Source organism: Doryrhamphus excisus, linkage group LG3 (genome assembly GCF_037039965.1).
Source record: "Doryrhamphus excisus strain RoL-2023G ecotype Guam linkage group LG3, RoL_Dexc_Guam_v1.1, whole genome shotgun sequence".
Lineage (NCBI taxonomy): Eukaryota > Metazoa > Chordata > Actinopteri > Syngnathiformes > Syngnathidae > Doryrhamphus > Doryrhamphus excisus.
Genome location: NC_136359.1, coordinates 24,756,108 through 24,778,875, shown reverse-complemented (window position 1 = coordinate 24,778,875; position 22,768 = coordinate 24,756,108). Strand labels below are relative to the sequence as shown.

Below are 22,768 nucleotides of genomic sequence, written 5' to 3'. Positions count from 1 at the left end.
TAAATATTTGAACTTTGTGCTATTTTGTCTCTTAATCTTTTGACTTTATTCTCTTAATATTTTGTCATTATTCTTGTAAAATTACTTCAAATTTTTCAATTTTTTAAAACCTTTTCTTGTTTATTGTATTTTAAGAATGTGCCAAGAGAGAATAAAAAACAGTCACAGGCCATAAATGACCCCCAGGGCTGCACTTTGGACACCCCTGTTATAGCTCAATAATTCCATTATTCTATTGTTATCTATTATATTGCACTGGGAGAGCAGTCTATTGATTCATTTTCTACTGTATGTATCATTTACAAATAAAATGAACTTTCATGGTGTGTATTGTACAGTGGAACCTTGGTTAGCGTCGTTAGACGTACTCTAACCAAATAAGAAATTCTTTCAACAAAAAACGAAAAAGACACTAACCGAGATTCCACTGTACTTGTGTAAAGCAGCACAAATTTTTTTGTTACTATTTGTTCAAGGTATACACACAATTCATGGATGACATATTACTAATATTACTAATATTTTGTAAACATGACAAATAAAAGCAAAGTCAAAAATTTCAGGAAAACTCATCAATCACAGATGAAAATATTTACACTGATCCCTCGTTTCTCGTGGTTAATTGGTTCCAGACTCAACCGTGATAAGATTAATAATACTTGTACTTCTGTGTGATGCTGTAAATGTGTTCCGGTACTGGAGGAGCGGGAGAGGACAGGAAGTGACATCAGTGGTATATGGTTGAAATGATAAGTGGTCTCCTATAGAGCGGCTACACACAATAACCCGCACTACATCATACTGGAGTCTATCCCAGCTGTCTTCGGGCGAGAGGCGGGGTACACCCTGGACTGGTGGCCAGCCAATCACAGGGCACATATAGACAAACAACCATTCACACTCACATTCATACCTATGGACAATTTGGAGTGGCCAATTAACCTAGCATGTTTTTGGAATGGGGGAGGAAACCGGGGTACCCGCAAAAAACCCACACAAGCATGGCGAAAAACTCCACACAGAGATGCCCGAGGGGGGAATCGAACCCATGTCTCCTAGTTGTGTGGCAAACAAATTTAAATATTAGTCAACAACAACACAACTTAACGGAAAATTCAGTTTTGAAATGAAACTTTGGGACTCCAACAAACCACAGTGAGAGCCTTTATCCAGAAATGGCGAAAACGTGGAACAGACCTCGATGGCCCCAGGTGGAAAAGTTCAAGTACTTCGGGGTCTTCAACTTTTCCTCTCTATGTATTTATTTGTAATATTGACTTAAATGCACCAGGGTGCAGCGGTAATGTACTTTTAAGGTGAGAAAAATGTTGGCAATTTCAACAAACTACATTTTATGTCACGTTGCTCCCCTAATTGTTGTCATATATAAATAAATATGTAAATGTGTTCTACTGACATCCGGCAGCTGTATGGCGTCTTGCCTCCTCTAGAGGGCATTGTGAGTCAACTAGTCACTATGGTTTAGTGTTGATGCCTTGAGAAGCGGGTATAGATGTACAGTGTGTTAGAGTTGAGGAGCAGGTATAGATATACAATGTTAGAGTCGAGGAGCAGGTATAGATGTACAGTGTGTTAGAGTTGAGGAGCAGGTATAGATATACAATGTTAGAGTCGAGGAGCAGGTATAGATGTACAGTGTGTTAGAGTTGAGGAGCAGGTATAGATGTACAGTGTGTTAGAGTTGAGGAGCGGGTATAGATGTACAGTGTGTTAGAGTTGAGGAGCAGGTATAGATGTACAGTGTGCTAGAGTTGAGGAGCGGGTATAGATGTACAGTGTGTTAGAGTTGAGGAGCAGGTATAGATGTACAGTGTGTTAGAGTTGAGGAGCAGGTATAGATGTACAGTGTGCTAGAGTTGAGGAGCAGGTATAGATGTACAGTGTGTTAGAGTTGAGGAGCAGGTATAGATGTACAGTGTGTTAGAGTTGAGGAGCAGGTATAGATGTACAGTGTGCTAGAGTAGTGTAGCAGGTATAGATGTACAGTGTGCTAGAGTAGTGTAGCAGGTATAGATGTACAGTGTGCTAGAGTAGTGTAGCAGGTATAGATGTACAGTGTGCTAGAGTAGTGTAGCAGGTATAGATGTACAGTGTGCTAGAGTTGAGGAGCAGGTATAGATGTACAGTGTGTTAGAGTTGAGGAGCAGGTATAGATGTACAGTGTGTTAGAGTTGAGGAGCAGGTATAGATGTACAGTGTGTTAGAGTTGAGGAGCAGGTATAGATGTACAGTGTGTTAGAGTTGAGGAGCAGGTATAGATGTACAGTGTGTTAGAGTTGAGGAGCAGGTATAGATGTACAGTGTGTTAGAGTTGAGAAGCAGGTATAGATGTACAGTGTGTTAGAGTTGAGAAGCGGGTATAGATGTACAGTGTGTTAGAGTTGAGGAGCGGGTATAGATGTACAGTGTGTTAGAGTTGAGGAGCGGGTATAGATGTACAGTGTGTTAGAGTTGAGGAGCAGGTATAGATGTACAGTGTGTTAGAGTTGAGGAGCGGGTATAGATGTACAGTGTGTTAGAGTTGAGGAGCAGGTATAGATATACAATGTTAGAGTCGAGGAGCAGGTATAGATGTACAGTGTGTTAGAGTTGAGGAGCGGGTATAGATGTACAGTGTGTTAGAGTTGAGGAGCGGGTATAGATGTACAGTGTGTTAGAGTTGAGGAGCAGGTATAGATGTACAGTGTGCTAGAGTTGAGGAGCGGGTATAGATGTACAGTGTGTTAGAGTTGAGGAGCAGGTATAGATGTACAGTGTGTTAGAGTTGAGGAGCAGGTATAGATGTACAGTGTGCTAGAGTTGAGGAGCAGGTATAGATGTACAGTGTGTTAGAGTTGAGGAGCAGGTATAGATGTACAGTGTGTTAGAGTTGAGGAGCAGGTATAGATGTACAGTGTGCTAGAGTAGTGTAGCAGGTATAGATGTACAGTGTGCTAGAGTAGTGTAGCAGGTATAGATGTACAGTGTGCTAGAGTAGTGTAGCAGGTATAGATGTACAGTGTGCTAGAGTAGTGTAGCAGGTATAGATGTACAGTGTACTAGAGTAGTGTAGCAGGTATAGATGTACAGTGTGCTAGAGTTGAGGAGCAGGTATAGATGTACAGTGTGTTAGAGTTGAGGAGCAGGTATAGATGTACAGTGTGTTAGAGTTGAGGAGCAGGTATAGATGTACAGTGTGTTAGAGTTGAGAAGCAGGTATAGATGTACAGTGTGTTAGAGTTGAGAAGCGGGTATAGATGTACAGTGTGTTAGAGTTGAGGAGCGGGTATAGATGTACAGTGTGTTAGAGTTGAGGAGCGGGTATAGATGTACAGTGTGTTAGAGTTGAGGAGCAGGTATAGATGTACAGTGTGTTAGAGTTGAGGAGCGGGTATAGATGTACAGTGTGTTAGAGTTGAGGAGCAGGTATAGATATACAATGTTAGAGTCGAGGAGCAGGTATAGATGTACAGTGTGTTAGAGTTGAGAAGCAGGTATAGATGTACAGTGTGTTAGAGTTGAGGAGCAGGTATAGATGTACAGTGTGTTAGAGTTGAGGAGCAGGTATAGATGTACAGTGTGTTAGAGTTGAGGAGCAGGTATAGATGTACAGTGTGCTAGAGTAGTGTAGCAGGTATAGATGTACAGTGTGCTAGAGTAGTGTAGCAGGTATAGATGTACAGTGTGCTAGAGTAGTGTAGCAGGTATAGATGTACAGTGTGCTAGAGTAGTTAGAGTAGTGTAGCAGGTATAGATGTACAGTGTGCTAGAGTAGTGTAGCAGGTATAGATGTACAGTGTGCTAGAGTAGTGTAGCAGGTATAGATGTACAGTGTGCTAGAGTAGTGTAGCAGGTATAGATGTACAGTGTGCTAGAGTAGTGTAGCAGGTATAGATGTACAGTGTGTTAGAGTTGAGGAGCAGGTATAGATGTACAGTGTGCTAGAGTAGTGTAGCAGGTATAGATGTACAGTGTACTAGAGTAGTGTAGCAGGTATAGATGTACAGTGTACTAGAGTAGTGTAGCAGGTATAGATGTACAGTGTGCTAGAGTAGTGTAGCAGGTATAGATGTACAGTGTGCTAGAGTATTGTAGCAGGTATAGATGTACAGTGTGCTAGAGTAGTGTAGCAGGTATAGATGTACAGTGTGCTGCAGTAGTGTAGCAGGTATAGATGTACAGTGTGCTAGAGTAGTGTAGCAGGTATAGATGTACAGTGTGCTAGAGTAGTGTAGCAGGTATAGATGTACAGTGTGCTAGAGTAGTGTAGCAGGTATAGATGTACAGTGTGCTAGAGTAGTGTAGCAGGTATAGATGTACAGTGTGCTAGAGTAGTGTAGCAGGTATAGATGTACAGTGTGCTAGAGTAGTGTAGCAGGTATAGATGTACAGTGTGCTAGAGTTAAAGTGGAGGTCAGGTGGATGTTAGTAGGACATTGAATGTTGTGCGCAGCAGGGAATATAGTGTACTTTTCTTCTTCGTGATTACATGTGTATAGTGTTTATGTAGTACAGTATATACTACTTATAGTACATATACAGTATACAGGAAGTTGACTTTTCTTCTTCATGTTTGCACGTGTGCGCGTGATGGAAGGAAGCATGGTTGACAACACTTTAAGATCTGCTTTGGTAAGACGTCTTTTATGACCAAAATGTTGTATTTCTATGTTCTTTCTTCTCCCAAGTGACGTGTCGTGTCCCCGCACGCAGCCCGCAGCTTGTTTGTCCTCCGGCAACCTCCATCCTGTCAGCGCCTCCTCACACGCTCTCTTCCCCGGCGTGCCAGCTCAGCAGGGCGGCATGAAGCTGGAGGCTGTCATGGAGAACCTCCAGCGGCAGCAGGCGGCGAGGTTGGCCCTCGAGGAGAAGCTCAGGCAGGACAAGGAGAAAGACCTCCGCTCCTTGGTGGAGACCCAGATCCACCACCAGGCTCTGGCTTTCCGACACTACCAGGCGGCCGTGCAGAGCGCCTTGGCCGCCGGAGTCAGCTCGCAGCCCGCAGCGGGACAGGACAGAATCCTCCACAGGGACCACAGAGACACGGAAAACCCGGAGGAAGACCTGGTGGGAGACCTGGCGGAAGACCTGGGAGAGGACATGGACGAAGACGAGGACCAAGACGCGTTTTTGCTCCAGGAAGCCCGTCTTTCAGCGAGGAGCGCCACGGCGGTGACCGCCAGAGTCCCCCCGGCTTCGGCGGTCCACACCCGGCGAACAGAATCTCCACCGGGACCGCATCAGAACCACGAATGGACTTACGAGGAGCAGTTCAAGCAGGTAAGCACAACCAGCAAAAACTGCTACTTTTCACTTTCTTTCAACCAGTAGATGACTTTTTCAAAAAGTTGTTGAAAAAGTACATTTATATATAAACAATAAAACTATTCACAGGTTTTCCTTGATTTCTCATTCTCTACTCTTCATTATGATAATAAAGTAAAAAAATATACTTCATAATCTATACATAGTCTACACATTTAATGGAGATGATTATCATTATTATCACATTTGGACATATTCCCCAACAAACATCTTCAAGCTAGCCAGCCAATCACAGGGCACATGTAGACAAACAACCATTCACACTCACATTCATACCTATGGACAATTTGGAGTGGCTAATTAACCTAGCATGTTTTTGGAATGTGGGAGGAAACCGGAGTACCCGGAGAAAACCCACGCATGCACGGGGAGAACATGCAAACTCCACACGGAGATGGCCGAGGGTGGAATCGAACTCCGGTCTCCTAGCTGTGTGGCCTGCGTGCTAACCACTATAGTAGACATCAAGTTATCATGTCAAAAAATTAAATGGGAAAACAGCATCAACGACATCAATAAATAACTTTTAATTTAATTGGATGATTTGAATTATTTTAACTCACGATCAAAGATCAAATGTAATTAATCATCAAGTGTAACATACGTATACGGTGTGATGCAATAATAATGCATGTACAGAGTGACATTATTAATGTCATGTAATAATTGGATACAACATTGTAATGTATATTTTACAGTAATGGATTAATGTATACACTGTAATATACTGTATAATGTAATAATAATAATAATACAATATATATGTAATGTAACAATTATACAGTCGTTGTAATGTATAATGTAATAACAATGCTATATAAATATAAAATATAAAAAGCACTAAAATCAACCGCAGTGTACAAAAATATATGACACATTAAAAACAGAGCAGATATAAAATTGCATAAAACATATTTAAAGTTCTTAATATGGAATATATATGACATAATAACAACTGCTACTCTATATTTGATGGATATAGGCTTTGATTGACAATGTCAGTGTCAATCTATATATAATAGCTAATATAAGGTGTTCCGTGCTTGAAAATGCAGTATATTGTGTTGATCTGGAAAAAAAAAAAAAGACTCGGCGGCGCTTCGGTTTCTGTTTGTTTGTGAAGGCAGCACTCACATTAACCTTACATAGACGTTACAACAACAGATAGACAAATTAAGGGTAACTACTACTACAACTACAACTCCTAATACTGCCTTAAATGACAAAATAACTTGTATAAAATGACACAAGTAATACGGTATTAACATCGATTTGCAAAGCAGTTTCGCAAAGCATGCTGGGAAGCAGGAAGTACTCTGTACAATTTCTGAAATCCTGTCCTAGTGTACGTTTATGGTTTCTGTTTTGGACCTCATAGTGTCCGCGCACGCCGGGACTTGTACTCATTGTGACCCGTGCTTTCACTTTGCACTTTGAACTTCTGCTGTTTGCCGTCATGTTGATTGAGTGTATTTGCAAAGTACTCACGGAACCGTTGATATTCTCTTTTTGACACAACTTGCTGTTCTCGAACACGGAACTCAACCGCAACATTCTTGATAGTGTGCGATCCATGAACAGATCAATAAATGTCCTGTTTAATGCCTCAAATAGTTTGCATGTTCTCCCTATATGTGCGTGGGTTTTCTCCGGGTATTCCGGTTTCCTCCCACATTCCAAAAACAGGCATGTTATGTTCCACTTCCCTAACAACCCCCCGCTCACCTCCCTTAGTACATGGAGAGATTCCATTATTTATGTCCCAAATGGCTTATTTTCTGTCATTATGTAAATTGTATTGGATAATAGGAGTGTAAAGGTGAATATAGGGGTGTTATTTCATGTCTTGAGGGCTCTAATAATGTTTAAAATGTATTTAGAGGGTCTTAAGCTGGGTTTGAATGCTCTAGCATAAAATATTTGGTTTCTAAATAGAAGTTCCGACTTGCAAAAATTCACTTTTCATAGGCAGGTCTACAAGTGAAAAGATTCCCACTCCAAAACATTTGAACATATTTATTTCCACAAAAAGCATCCGGACTATTTGTTTATTATGTTCCCAAAAATTCCACATTTCCCATCCCCAAAACGGAGATGAACATCATTTGTCAAGTCATTATTAGCATTACAACAGCAAAACATTCTAGATAACTATTTCCAACATTCCAAAAATTCCCACTTGTCAGGTCATTCCACATTTTCTTTCCGGCATTCCAGCGCTCTTGAACGTTGACATGCAACCGAGAGTATACTTCCTGTTTGCAGTTTCAATAGACTGGAGTAGTTGTGTTGCTTCCTACATGTTTCCTGAAAGAATTCCTAAGCGGGAATAAACAGTCTGGAACGTCGCCCAAGTGTGAAAAGCAAACCAGTGTTATGAGTGTAATGATGATGGTGGAGGAGGAGGAATAGGTTGCTATGGGTGGTGTATGATTCCACTCCCATCCCGTCACTTCCTTAAACTATTCCGAATAGAAACTAAACTTAATTGTGACATTATTAAAAGAAACAAAGAAATGTCATACAGGAGGCACTTGCAGTACTTGCAGGTGCTTGTCACTGCCTTCCTTCCCTTTACGCTCTGCTGAATAAATACATGAATTAGACAGCCAATGAAAAGGCTCGGATTGTCATACAATGGCCGGTCTCTTTAAAATGAAAAGATGTCTTGTTCAGTGCGGCGTTACTTCTAATCACAGTAGCCGGGTACTTGTTTTGTCGGTTGAAAAAGCAGCCCCCCCCCGTGTTGACGAGATGTTGAGCAAATATTGTCTCCAACTCTTTCTTTCCATCCTGCCATTGTTGGGATGCCCTTGGAGGAACCAAGCATTCCCAACACACGTTGCTATTAACTTGCCGTGTTAGAACATGACAACATTTGTCTTTGGGCTTCACGGGGAATGCAGTACATTGTAGTACTGCCATGCTTTATGTTTCTTATGGAGTGTTTGTACGTATATATACAGTATTCTGAGATTTATTGTGGTAGATTCTGTGGTATACAGTATATACCATATGAAGCGTTACAAAAGTCTAACAAAGCTCCATTCTGAGCGTGAGCAGAAACATTTTCTCATCACTTTCCTGATGGAAGACAACAAAGTTGAGAGCTTAAAAAATATGATGATGACAGTCATTATTTTTTTTACATCATTTTTATTTTTATTTTTATTTTTATTTTTATTTTTATTTTTATTTTTATTTTTATTTTTATTTTTATTTTTATTTTTATTTTTATTTTTATTTTTATTTTTATTTTTATTTTTATTTTTATTTTTATTTTTATTTTTATTTTTATTTTTATTTTTATTTTTATTTTTATTTTTATTTTTATTTTTATTTTTATTTTTTTGTCCCGTCCAGCCATTGGGGCAGATAGTATATTTTTACATCATTATTATTTTGAAGCCCTAAAGTGGGCACGAGGGTCGCGGGGGTGCTGGAGCCTATCCCATATCCTGCAAATAAGAAATTCTTTCAACATAAACCAAAAAAGACACTAATCGAGATTCCACTGTACTTGTGTAAAGCAGCACAATTTTTTTTGTTACTATTTGTTCAAGGTATACACACAATTCATGGATGACATATTACTAATATTACTAATATTTTGTAAACATGACAAATAAAAGCAAAGTCAAAATTTTCATGAATACTCTTCAATGACCCCTGTTATAGCTCAATAATTCCGTTATTCTATTGTTATCTATTATATTGCACTGGGAGAGCAGTCTATTGATTCATTTTCTACTGTATGTATCATTTACAAATAAAATGAACTTTCATGGTGTGTATTGTACAGTGGAACCTTGGTTAGCGTCGTTAGACGTACTCTAACCAAATAAGAAATTCTTTCAACAAAAAACAAAAAAGACACTAACCGAGATTCCACTGTACTTGTGTAAAGCAGCACAAATTTTTTTGTTACTATTTGTTCAAGGTATACACACAATTCATGGATGACATATTACTAATATTACTAATATTTTGTAAACATGACAAATAAAAGCAAAGTCAAAAATTTCAGGAAAACTCATCAATCACAGATGAAAATATTTACACACTGATCCCTCGTTTCTCGTGGTTAATTGGTTCCAGACTCAACCGTGATAAGATTAATAATACTTGTACTTCTGTGTGATGCTGTAAATGTGTTCCGGTACTGGAGGAGCGGGAGAGGACAGGAAGTGACATCAGTGGTATATGGTTGAAATGATAAGTGGTCTCCTATAGAGCGGCTACACACAATAACCCGCACTACATCATACTGGAGCCTATCCCAGCTGTCTTCAGGCGAGAGGCGGGGTACACCCTGGACTGGTGGCCAGCCAATCACAGGGCACATATAGACAAACAACCATTCACACTCACATTCATACCTATGGACAATTTGGAGTGGCTAATTAACCTAGCATGTTTTTGGAATGTGGGAGGAAACCGGAGTACCCGGAGAAAACCCTCACAAGCACGGCGAGAAACTCCATACAGAGATGCCCGAGTGGGGGAATCGAACCCATGTCTCCTTGTTTTGTGGCAAACAAATTTAAGTATTAGTCAACAACAACACAACTTAACGGAAAATTCAGTTTTAAAATGAAACTTTGGGACTCCAACAAACCACAGTGAGAGCCATTATCCAGAAACGGTGAAAACATGGTGGTTAACCTTCACAGGCGTGGCTGGCCAACCAAAATCACCCTTTTAGCGCATCGACGACTCATCCACAGCAACATGCCAATTAACTTAGCATGTTTTGGGGATGTGGGAGGAATACCCATACCCAATGCCCGGATATGATGTTCATGTGATAGACGTGGCATGATGCCGTTCACTGAACTAACAATGCTGGCCTTTTTGGTGCCTTCATGAAAGGTCTCCATAACCGATCCTTAAATGACACAGAACATTTAGCAAGTTGGTGATGTACACGGTGGTGATGTGTTCAGGTCCAAATAGTCAAAGGGGGATTCACGGCATCGTGTCTTTGTAGTGTTTGAAATTGTAATTAGTAAGATTCCTCGTTTGAAGCATTTTCAATCATAAAATTGGTTACATGAACTAAAATAATAAATACAAAGCATTCCGGTGATGCGTTCAAAGATGTTGTGACCATATGTAGTATTCAACACTGGTCACTAGGGGTCAGTAATGTTACTTTAATGTTGTGTGAGACACACAAGCACCAGACTTGATTGCCGTAACTTTTGTTTTATTTGAACGATCTCACAACAATAATACCTAACAATGGCTACTGTTGCGGCCATAAAGGTAAAACTCAACTCTTAACCACCAATCTCACTTCCTGTTCACCCCCCACTCAGCTCCCCTATAACAGAACATTTTTACAGTAACACATGGGTCTTATTTCTGTCTTAAATGTCTTATTTTCTGTTATTATTTCTATTACATGACCAGTCAAAAGTTTTAGAACACTCCAGTTCTTCCAGTTATTGATTGAAAATATGAAAAAAGGGCTCAGAAAATACATTAACGCTTGTTCAGCTGAAATCCAAACATGTTAAAACTAGTTATTGTTGACAATCTGCTTGACGGACAGTCAATCGGAACATCCGGTTCAGGGCTAGTGAAATTATTTGGGGTCTACCACTTGACTTTTTTTGTCTTATAGCGTCCAACCCCAGCAGCAATTGTTTCTGCAGCTCAAAGTAATGAAAGTACTTGTCACTGCTGTCCTTCCATAGAGAGGAAAATCCAGTGTTTATGTGTGCATAATTACATTTCAATTCAAGCTTAAGGGCCCACTCTGGATCAGTGCTGTTCCATCATGTACTCACATAGTGTGCAGTCCTGAGTGTGTGTGTGTGTGTGTGTGTGTGTGTGTGTGTGTGGGTCACAGTGGCCGTGCGTCCAGATTGACAGTAATCTGGATGTATCTGCTCTCAGCTGTCCAGGCCAAGCGCCCACAAAGATGACTTGTCGCATAAGTCAATTAACCTCGTTAAGCCTGTTATGGCTTCTGGCTGTTGTTGAGTATGTTTAATAAACGGGGCAACTAAAAGTAGGTGAAGCAGTCCAGAGTGCGGGATCGGCTCCGTTTCATCTGGAACCAGAATGGAGGATATGGAAGGATGGATGCAGAAAAACTAAACACAATACAACAAATAATGGGATTGAAAATTGAGATTTGGATCTACAGTGTGATGTTTGTGTTTGTTGTCATCGTGCTACGTAGAACCAGTCATAAACGGTAGCCTTCAAGTTATTTCCTTTCAACTTAAATAGCCAAAAACTTACCACTTCCACACGGATAGGGAGGATAACTATTAACAGTTATTTAACCTTTAACATGAACATGAATCAAACGTAATCATTTTTTCTGGGTACATGATACCATACAGCATCCATATCAAACTAGCGCGGGCCGCACTGACATTAAACTTTCATATCAAACTAGTGTCCTGCGGGCCACATTTGAATATATTACTTTGAATAAACTTCCCGCAACATTTCAGTGTCTTGTTTTCACGAGTGTCCTGGTTTTCAGTCAAATCTGGTCACACAGGACACAACCGGATGATCTATCAACAATCTTTATACTGCAAAATCGAAACGTGTGACTCAAACGGCAAACTCAACTGTCCTCCCGCAGCCACACACACACACAGTCAGGATTCACGGTGCATTCAAAGACACTCAGAACTGTTTAAGACAACACGTGATAATGACATGATAAACACGGCCATGATTATAATTGTGACAAGGAGGAATTAAGGCAGAAAAGTCGTAGGTTTCCAAGGTGCTGAGGTATTCGTCAGTGTGATAAAGGGAAGAATTGTCCATCCTGTCTTTGTTTGGCTTTGTTGAGATTTCTTGACAAAAGACTTTGTGCAAACAGAAGAAGACCAGCTTTCATTTGTGATGGCCACGGACGAAACCAAAGCGTTTCTCTGTGAGAAATACAGCATGCATGAATAGATCTGGCAGCCATTAAACATTTCAATTATGAAATAAAATCACAATACATTCAAAGACAATATAACACAGAAATAACTTCTACACATCTTTAAAACACAGTAGCATCCTGTACAAGTAAGTGTAGAAAAATACATTTCCATAATAGACGTACTTTTTTTTTTTTTTACATTTTAAGTAAAACTGGCCGCTACAAATGTAATGAGGATTTTTGTTTTATTTATTTTTTGAATTTTTGCCACACTTCATTGTTTCAGATCATGAAACTAATTTAAATATTAGCCAATGACAACACAACACAACACAAAATGCAGTTTTTAAATGAAACTTTTTATTATTAAAGGATAAAAAATAAAAAAAACCCTACATGGCCCTGTGTGGAAAAGCTTTGGGACTCCAGCAAACCACAGTGAGAGCCATTATCCACAAATAGCAAAGCCATTGGAACAGTGGCGAATCTTCCCAGCTTCCCAACCAAATGACCCCAAGAGCTCAGTGACGACTCATCCATGAGGTCACAAAAGACCCCACAACAACATCCAAAAAATTTCAGCCCTCACTTGCCTCAGTTACAGTCCAATGCATATTCATAACATGGTCTGACGAAACAAAAGTTGAACTGAAGGCGTGTGTCCTTATTACATCTAGCATAAAAGTAACACAGAATTTCAGAAAAAGAACATCATACCAACAGTAAAATATGGTGGAGGTAGTGTGATGGTCTGGGGCTGTTTTGCTGCTTCATGACCTGGAAGACTTGCTGTGAGAAATCGAACCATGAAAAACCTGAACCAATACTGTACGATCTGATATCTTATTTCAGGGGCAGGGGTCTCAAGCACGCGGCCCGCAGGCCAAATGTGGCCCGCAGGACACTAGTTTGAGGCCCCCGCCTTGATATGAAAGTTTAATGTAAAGTTTGATATGGATGCTGTATGGTATCATGTACCCAGAAAAAATGATTACGTTTGATTCATGTTCATGTTAAAGGTTAAATAACTGTTAATAGTTATCCTCCCTATCCGTGTGGAAGTGGTAAGTTTTTGGCTATTTAAGTTGAAAGGAAATAACTTGAAGGCTACAGTTTAGGTGGCTAGCTCTCTAGTTTGCGAGTTAGCATGTGTCTCAAGACCCTGCAGTTGCGCAATATGTTGTAAATAAAAAGAGTATAAATGTGACTATAGTCGTGTTTTGTCATGTCTACAGGGCTCTAATAATGCTTTGTTCATTTTAATATGAAAAAAATCATTTGTCTACCCACCAACTATATGTGCTTTCTTAAGTTTTTATTATTTGCCGTTTTATTATTATTATTATATTTATTTGTTACTGATTGATTGATTTTTTTTATTCTTGATTTATTTATTTTTCATCTTATTTTGTGTAGAAAAATAAAAAGTAAGATATTTGAGAACAGTGGAATGTTTTATCAGAGCTTTTATTGTAGAAAATCAGAACCAAAGAAAGTTTATTAATTTTGCTGTTTTTAATAAATGCGTTTTTTTTGTTTTTTTTTGGAAAACCTGATGCGGCCCAGTCTCACCCAGACCCTAGCTCCGGTGGCCCCCAGGTAAACTGAGTTTGAGACCCCTGTCATAAGTGGACCTTTGTTGACATAGTTGCTCTCCTGTGTCACATCTAACATGGGCTTGTCTCGGCTTTGTTTCCTGATGGGCATAAGCGGCATTTGACGGCCTCTGACCTACTTGTACTGCTTAGTACATACCTAAATTGGTCAGTGATCACCGAGGGGATATTCATCAGATTAAAACAACAGATTAGCACTTGAGCCAGAAGCTGGTGGTCATTTTTGTAACAGGCGTCCGTTGGAGATGAAACGCTACGGTGAAACTACATTTACCGTCGTCATCGTGACGGGGAGGACTTTCATGACGTTAAATATTTGTTTCCAATGTTTACGGTTCTTACGAGTCATGGCAGTTTAGCGGCATGCTAATCCTTCATCCCATTTGAAGGCTGCCAAATCCTTCCAGGATGACTTCATCTTCAACCACAACATAAATCTCTTCTCCGACCTGGCTTGTTTACAACATAAATAAATAAATAATGATAATAATAATCATAAAACCACTCGACCGCCGTGCCGCCCCTAGTGAAGCAGTGAAGCAGAATTCATGGTTCGATTTCCTCACAGCAAGTCTTTCAGGTCCTGAAGCAGCAAAACAGCCCAAACCATCACACTACCTCCACCATATTTTACTGTTGGTATGATGTTGTTTTTTTGAAATTCAGTGTTACTTTTATGCCAGATGTAAGGGGACACACATCAGGGTGGGATTGAACTCGGGTCTCCTAGCTGTGAGGTCTGCGCGCTAACTACTCGATCGCCGTGCCGCCCCTAGTGAAGCAGTGAAGCAGAATTCATGGTTCGATTTCCTCACAGCATGTCTTCCAGGCCCTGAAGCAGCAAAACAGCCCAAACCATCACACTACCTCCACCATATTTTACTGTTGGTATGATGTTGTTTTTTTGAAATTCAGTGTTACTTTTATGCCAAATGTAATGGGACACACGTCAGGGTGGAATTTAACCCTCATCTCTTAGCTGTGAGGTCTGCGTGCTAACAACTCGATCGCCATGCCGCCCCTAGTGAAGCAGTGAAGCAGAATTCATGGTTCGATTTCCTCACAGCAAGTCTTCCAGGTCCTGAAGCAGCAAAACAGCCCCAGACCATCACACTACCTCCACCATATTTTACTGTTGGTATGATGTTGTTTTTTTGAAATTCAGTGTTACTTTTATGCCAGATGTAATGGGACACACGTCAGGGTGGAATTGAACCCTCATCTCTTAGCTGTGAGGTCTGCGCGCTAACCACTCGATCGCCATGCAGCCCCTAGTGAAGCAGTGAAGCAGAATTCATGGTTCGATTTCCTCACAGCAAGTCTTCCAGGTCCTGAAGCAGCAAAACAGCCCCAGACCATCACACTACCTCCACCATATTTTACTGTTGGTATGATGTTCTTTTTCTGAAATTCAGTTTTACTTTTATGCCAGATGTAATGGGACACACGTCAGGGTGGGATTGAACTCAGGTCTCCTAGCTGTGAGGTCTGCGCGCTAACTACTCGATCGCCGTGCCGCCCCTAGTGAAGCAGTGAAGCAGAATTCATGGTTCGATTTCCTCACAGCATGTCTTCCAGGCCCTGAAGCAGCAAAACAGCCCAAACCATCACACTACCTCCACCATATTTTACTGTTGGTATGATGTTGTTTTTGTGAAATTCAGTGTTACTTTTATGCCAGATGTAATGGGACACACGTCAGGGGGGGATTGAACTCGGGTCTTTTAGCTGTGAGGTCTGCACGCTAACCACTCGACCACCATGCAGCCCACAAATATTATTTTATGTCATCATTCAATGTATTTTTGCTCTACCGTGACACCTTAAAGGAAGACCCACGTATGCACGGGGCGAACATGCAAACTCCACACAGAGATGATGGAGGGTCTCCTAGCTGTGAGGTCTGCACGCTAACCACTCGTCCGCCGTGCAGCCCACAAAGGACATTTACTTGACAATATCCTGTGATGCGCCCGCGTGTGTTTGCGTGCATGCTTCCACGTGCACGTGTACCGTATGTCTGTGCACGGATGCGGCCATTGATCATTGTTATTGTCATCCACGGTCCATTTGTACAGTCCACATGTTTGCTCGCTGTTCCTTTCAGTACCGCCTCATCTACGGACCACCCACGACTCGGTCAACACAAACACATCCATTCACACCATTCACCACTTCAGGAAGCCTCGTCTTAACCAACCCCCCCCCCCCCCCCCCCCCCACCGCCACCGTTTCCTGCCGAGTGCTGACTTGCACTGGTGGCAGACGGTATGCTTCCAAATGATCCGTTATTATATCAGGGGCCTCATCCACAGGGCCCCACTCATTCCAAAGGTCATCCCTCTGTTTCCTTGTATTGATTATCCTGTTAACTGAAAGTCTACCTATTTCCATCGGCCGTACCTGGAACCCGTCTGACTGATGTCTGATGCCCCGTGAATAGGACAGGGCAATAATGGACATGCCGATATGGGAAACTAAAAGATACACTCTTAAAAATGCTGGTTAAATATTGGACCAACTTCGCGTTGGGTTATTTTAACCCAACAATTGGGTTGGTTCTCTTAACCCAACAATTGGGTTGTTCATATGACCCAACGCTGGCTTCATATTTACTACACGGCTGGGTTATTTCAATATACCAGTATACCATATATATATATATATATATATTGTTTTTGTATGCTAATACTATTAATAAGACATAGACTCCCTTTATTGTCATTGCACAAAAACACAGTAGTGAAATTGCCAACGAAATGTCGTAATAATATATTACAATAATGACACCAATGTAACAATAACATATTTATTAAAATTCAACATTTCCAGAACATAAAAATATAACAACTCAAAACATTTCTTTCACATATGAAGAAATTATGTACAAAAAAATAACATTTTAAGAACGGGTGAGGGGGACAGCTAACAGATAACCCAGCGAATTGGGTTCTCAGAATACCCAATTCGATAAAAATGACCCAATTAAATGACCCAACAGGCTCAACCCAGCGGTTGGGTCCAAAAAAATAACCCAACATTTTTAAGAGTGTACCAACAACAAAAAAACATACCCTTTGTGGCGCCCCCTGCAGTTGTGTTAGAATACATCCATCCATTTTCTATGTCGCTTATGCTCATTAGGGTCGCGGAGGTATTGCTGGGGTCTATCCCAGCTGACTTTGGGTAAGAGGCGTAAGAGTGCACCCTGGACTGGTCGGTGTTAGAATACATGCAACATATATATATATATATATATATATATATATATATATATATATGACAAATCAGGGCTCTACATTATAAACAAAAATGACTTGCCCATAGGGGATCCTCAAGGTGAGAACTACTTGCCCCAACTTGCCCCATGTAAAATGAAAAGACCGCCATAATGATATCATATATCAATATATGCTGATAATTCATCAGATAATAGCACTGATGCATTGTATTTGGAGGAATGTCTGAAATATACTACCATACTACCTTACACATGGTAGTCGTAGTAAGCAGTGATATTTAGAAGTTGTGCACCACAATGAAACATTATTGAATAGACACATTTGTGTACTAGTAAAGTGTTTTTAATCCAGAAAAAAATGCTCAATTGTCAAACAATAATTTGTGAAGCAAAGGTGAGAAAAATCCACAGAGAAATGGAAGCGCTAGATTTTGTAGCTTGTGCAAAAAATCAGCACTTGGTATTGGATCTGCCCCCAATTTTATTTTTAACTTGCCCCGGGCCATGGGTACATCGTTATTGTCGAGCCCTGCAAATTTCTGCAGAAAAGTCAAATTTTATCAGACATTTTTCCAGCACAGTCAAATTTTAGCACCCATTCTGGTCCATCAGTCAAAAACGTTTGAGCAGCCCTGTTCAAGATTGGGGCTTACAATTCTGACTAAAAGTCGATGTACATGAAAAAAAAACCCAAAATGGAAGCTTGGTGCACCATTGCAACCTAAAAAAAAAAAGTTTCAGGTATTAAGGCACATATTTTCAATGAACAAAAGCTTGAATTTAAAAGTGGATGCAAAAGGCAGCTGTCCTCCCCATATATATTAAACTGCAGAACACACAGTACATTAAAGTATAAAGTACTAATAAAGCAGTATCAGTAAAAAGTACGCATATTTAAGCAGATTTGATATATCTTTTGCCAAAGTAAATATTTTTAAACCTAAAAATGGCTAATAGAAATATAAGGCATTCAAAAGACGCATTCAAAGACATGACTAAAATAATTCAATCCATAAATAAGAAATCCTACTGCGCTGAAATTGACTTTTATCACGGTTGCGTCTGGAACCAATAACAGAGGGATTACATATGAACTCATTTGAAGTCTTCTTCTGGCTTGTTGTGGTTACAATTGGTTAAAATCCATGTCTTCTTTTTTTTGTTCCAGTTATACGAACTGGATGATGACGAAAAGCGCAAAGAATTTCTTGATGATCTTTTCAGTTTCATGCAGAAACGAGGTAAGTCTGCTTTACACAATCATCATTCTTTCATGAATTATCCAAGTACGGTTAAATCCTTAGCGCCCCATTTTGCTTCTTTACTACGAATGGTTGCTTCCAGAAGTCCAGCTTCTCTGTTTATTGGGGAAATACAGTAGATCCACGTTTAGCATAAAACCTGGAAGTTTACCAGCTTTCCAGTTGGATCATGGACACTAGGAGCTTATTGTTTTTTTAAATTCCTTGTTGGCCCACAAATCTTTCACTGCTCTGCAGATGCATCAGAATTAATGAGATGTCCTTCACTGGTACCTTTCCAGGACAATGCACTCCAAAAACATGTAATGTTCATGTAACGGTGATGGTTTGTTTATTTCTAACTTGCCTACCAAGTACATGATATGACGTAGAGCAGGGGTCTCAAACTCAACTTACCTGGGGGCCACTGGAGCTAGGGTCTGGGCAAGGCTGGGCCGCATCAGGTTTTCCAAAAAAAAACCCAACGCATTTATTAAAAACAGAAAAATATACAAACTTTTTCAGTGCTTTGGTTCCGATTTTCTACAAGAAAAGCTCTGATAAAACATTCTACTGTTCTCAAATATCTTAATTTTTATTTTTCTACACAAAATAAGATGAAAAATAAATCAACAAATCAAATCAAAAACAAAGAAAATCAATCAATCAGTAATAAATAACTATAATAATAATAATAAAAACTTAAGAAAGCACATATAGTTGCTGGGTAGACAAATGATTTTTTCAGATTAAAATGAACAAAGCATTATTAGAGCCCTGTAGACATGACAAAACACGACTATAGTCACATTTATACTCTTTTTATTTACAACATATTGCGCAACTGCAGGGTCTTGAGACACATGCTAACTCGCAAACTAGAGAGCTAGCGACCTAAACGGTAGCCTTCAAGTTATTTCCTTTCAATTTAAATAGCCAAAAACTTACCACTTCCACACGGATAGGGAGGATAACTATTAACAGTTATTTAACCTTTAACATGAACATGAATCAAACGTAATAATTTTTTCTGGGTACATGATACCATACAGCATCCATATCAAACTTGCGCGGGCCGCACTAACATTAAACTTTCATATCAAGGCGGGGGCCTCAAACTAGTGTCCTGCGGGCCACATTTGGGCCACCGTGCAGCCCATACGGACATATTTCACATTAAAAACTTGCTTTATCTTCATGCCAAAATGGGACGGAGTGCGTGTGAAGGACGCTAAAGAGTGATACGTTGATGAAGTCATGAGTGCCAGGGGTGGACTTGGGTTTAATACTCCATGGATTGGTGTTGAAGTGTTCAATTAGGGATTGATTTTGGACAAGTGTAAGAAGACATTGTCAGTGTGAACGCTCACCTCTGACAAGTGGGATCCGCTCCAGGGAGCACGATCAATGTTTCTTGACATCACAGCTGTATCATTCGTGTCCCACACGGAATATTGTTGTATCCACCTGTCACTGCCACTGGAAAACACTGATATGAAAGGGTCCTTGTCATGGTTAACTCTACAATCATGTACACAAAATTCCAGTAACCACTTGACCCAAATTATGGGGAGATAATTGATAATCAATAATAGATTAAAAAATTAATCATTAGATTAATCGATGCATCAAAGAATATTTTCTAGATTAATTAATTACAATAATAATCAATTACAAAATAATCTATGACACAATAACTGATTAATCTAGAAAATAGTTAATCATTAGATTAATCAATGCATCAAAGACTATTTTTAGATTAATAGATTATAAAATAATAAATTACAAAAATAATCGATTACAAAATAATCTATTAATCTAGAAAATAGTTAATCGTTCGATTAATCGATGCATCACAGACTTTTTAGATTAATAGATTATAGAATAATAGATTACAAAATAATCGATTAATCTAGAAAATAGTTAATCGTTCCATTAATCGATGCATCAAACACTATTTTTTAGATTAATAGATTATAAAATAAACAATTACAAAAATAATAAATTACAAAATAATGGATTAATCTAGAAAATAGTTAATTCATTATGATATATAATTAATTGATCAAATTATTTTTTAAATTTACATTCATTACCTTACTATGGCAGATCAAGTGGCTCTACGAAGTGTCTGTGACTTGTTGTGTGTGTGTTGTGTGTGTGTTGTGTGCGCCGAGCGGAGCCTGTGAAGTGATGTGTGTGACATCGGCGAGCGAGACTTGACTGTGTTTAGCTGAGTGTTAGTAGTGTGGACTAGTGTGGACAGTGCGAGTGACCGGTGCGAGCTGTGACAGCAGCTCTGGTGTAAATGTTCACATGCGTAAAAATAAATATGGTATGTCTTATTTTCTATTATTATGTCTACTCTATTGGGTAAAATAAGCCCTGTGATTGGCTCCAGCACTGCATTTTGTGTTTAGTTGTGTTGTTATTGACTAATATTAGTTATATTTTTATAATATTTTAGAGATTAGTTTAATGTTTTGAAACATTTAAGTGTGACGAGCATGCAAAAAAAGAAATAAATCAAGACGGGACATACCACTGTAGATACTGAAGTTCATGTTTTACCCATCTCTTTATGAAGTATATGAAGAAATATCATCAATATGATGATGAAGTTGCACATCTGGAAGTGCATCGGATGAAGTGAAGAGGATGCGTGTTGTCTTGACGTGTTGTCACGGGTGATGTATGAGCTGATGAGATCATTTGTGCTGACAAAAGACCTCCATCTTCACTCTTGTATTCCTGATATCTGCTCCACAAAATCAGGGAGACAAATGTATCACGCTGATTATTGAAAGCACATACATCTTGCTTAAAGAAGCTTTTCTTGTCCCAGACAAAGGTGAAAGACTTTTATTTATTGCTTCGGCCCTTGTTTGCAGGCTTATTGTATTTGCAACTCATTCATGAATCACAGGAACCACAGTGGACAAAATTACCTTTACAATAGATACTGCAGGGACGCAAATCTAGGAAAATATCATCAGAAAGAAAATCAACGTGCAGCAAACAATAGCCAAGAACGGAGAAAAAGAGTAAAATACCAGGAATGATACGGACATGGGACCTCGGGTCTACATGGAGGAACTCTAATAATAATAATATGACCTTTTCCTGGCTGATCAAAGGTCATGATTGCTTGGGTGCATCATGTCAGTCACCACACTACATATTTGGGGGGTTAAGATATTTATGGATATTTGTATTCGAAATACACTGTGATACTTTGAATGGGAAATTTTGTGGTATGGATGCAATGGCAAAGCAGAGTGGGGGTTTGTTTGTGTGAGTCTGTGAGACAAACAGGAATGGCAAACAAATATTCTATGACAGATTTCTGCGTAAAAGTCATATTTTATTGGACATTTGGGTTTTTTTTCCTTTGCATTTTATGTTTTATACTTATATATTTGTTATATATATTATATATATTGTTATATATATATATATATATATATATATATTGTTATATTTATATATATTGAAATAATTCCACAGGGTGTGCGCTTTTTTAGCATAATCCAATCTTATACTTAACTGTTTTGGCGCAGTCCAGAGCTTTGATACAAAGCAGAGTGGGGGTTTGTTTACAAAGGAGTGTGAGTTTTATATGACAAATTTGTGCAGTATTAGAAATACACTGTGATACTTTGAATGGGAAATTTTGTGGTATTGATGCAATGGCAAAGCAGAGTGGGGGTTTGTTTGTGTGAGGCTGTGAGACAAACAGGAATGGCAAACAAATATTCGATGACAGATTTCTGCGTAAAAGTCATAATTTATTGGACATTTGGGTTTTTTTTCCTTTGCATTTTATGTTTTATATTTATATATTTGTTATATATATTATATATATTGTTATATATATATATATATATATATATATATATATATATATATATATATATATATATTGTTATATTTATATATATTGAAATAATTCCACAGGTTGTGCGCTTTTTTAGCATAATCCAATCTTATACTTAACTGCTGTGGCGCAGTCCAGAGCTTTGATACAAAGCAGAGTGGGGGTTTGTTTACAAAGGCGTGTGAGTCACATTTTATTGGATGGTTGGGGGGTTTGTTTGCAAAAGTCAAGAGTCTGTGAGACAAAGAGGAAGTGAAGAAGCAAGTTTTATATGACAAATTTGTGCAGTATTAGAAATACACTGTGATACTTTGAATGGGAAATTTTGTGGTATTGATGCAATTGCAAAGCAGAGTGGGGGTTTGTTTGTGTGAGTCTGTGAGACAAACAGGAATGGCAAATAAATATTCTATGACAGATTTCTGCATAAAAGTCATATTTTATTGGACATTTGGGTTATATATATATTTGTTGTACCCCGCGTCTTGCCCAAAGACAGCTGGGATAGGCTCCAGCACCCCCGCGACCCTCGTGAGGAAAAAGCGGTAGAAAATGAATGAATGA

General features: G+C 39.2%; 1 protein-coding gene across 3 annotated transcripts in view; it reads left to right on the top strand.

Moving 5' to 3' along the window:
* The first annotated feature begins 4,407 nt into the window (after positions 1-4,407).
* arid3c (AT rich interactive domain 3C (BRIGHT-like)) overlaps positions 4,408-22,768 on the top strand; it is a 29,277-nt gene continuing 10,916 nt past the window's right edge. For 2 of the 3 annotated variants that reach the window (XM_078789218.1, XM_058070137.2), the window contains exons 1-3: positions 4,408-4,632; positions 4,714-5,280; positions 18,255-18,327. In XM_078789218.1, the coding sequence (XP_078645344.1) occupies positions 4,570-4,632; positions 4,714-5,280; positions 18,255-18,327 (703 nt within the window). In that variant the 5' untranslated portion in view covers positions 4,408-4,569. The remainder of the gene's footprint in view (positions 4,633-4,713; positions 5,281-18,254; positions 18,328-22,768) is intronic. The other variant, XM_078789219.1, reaches the window with a different exon arrangement.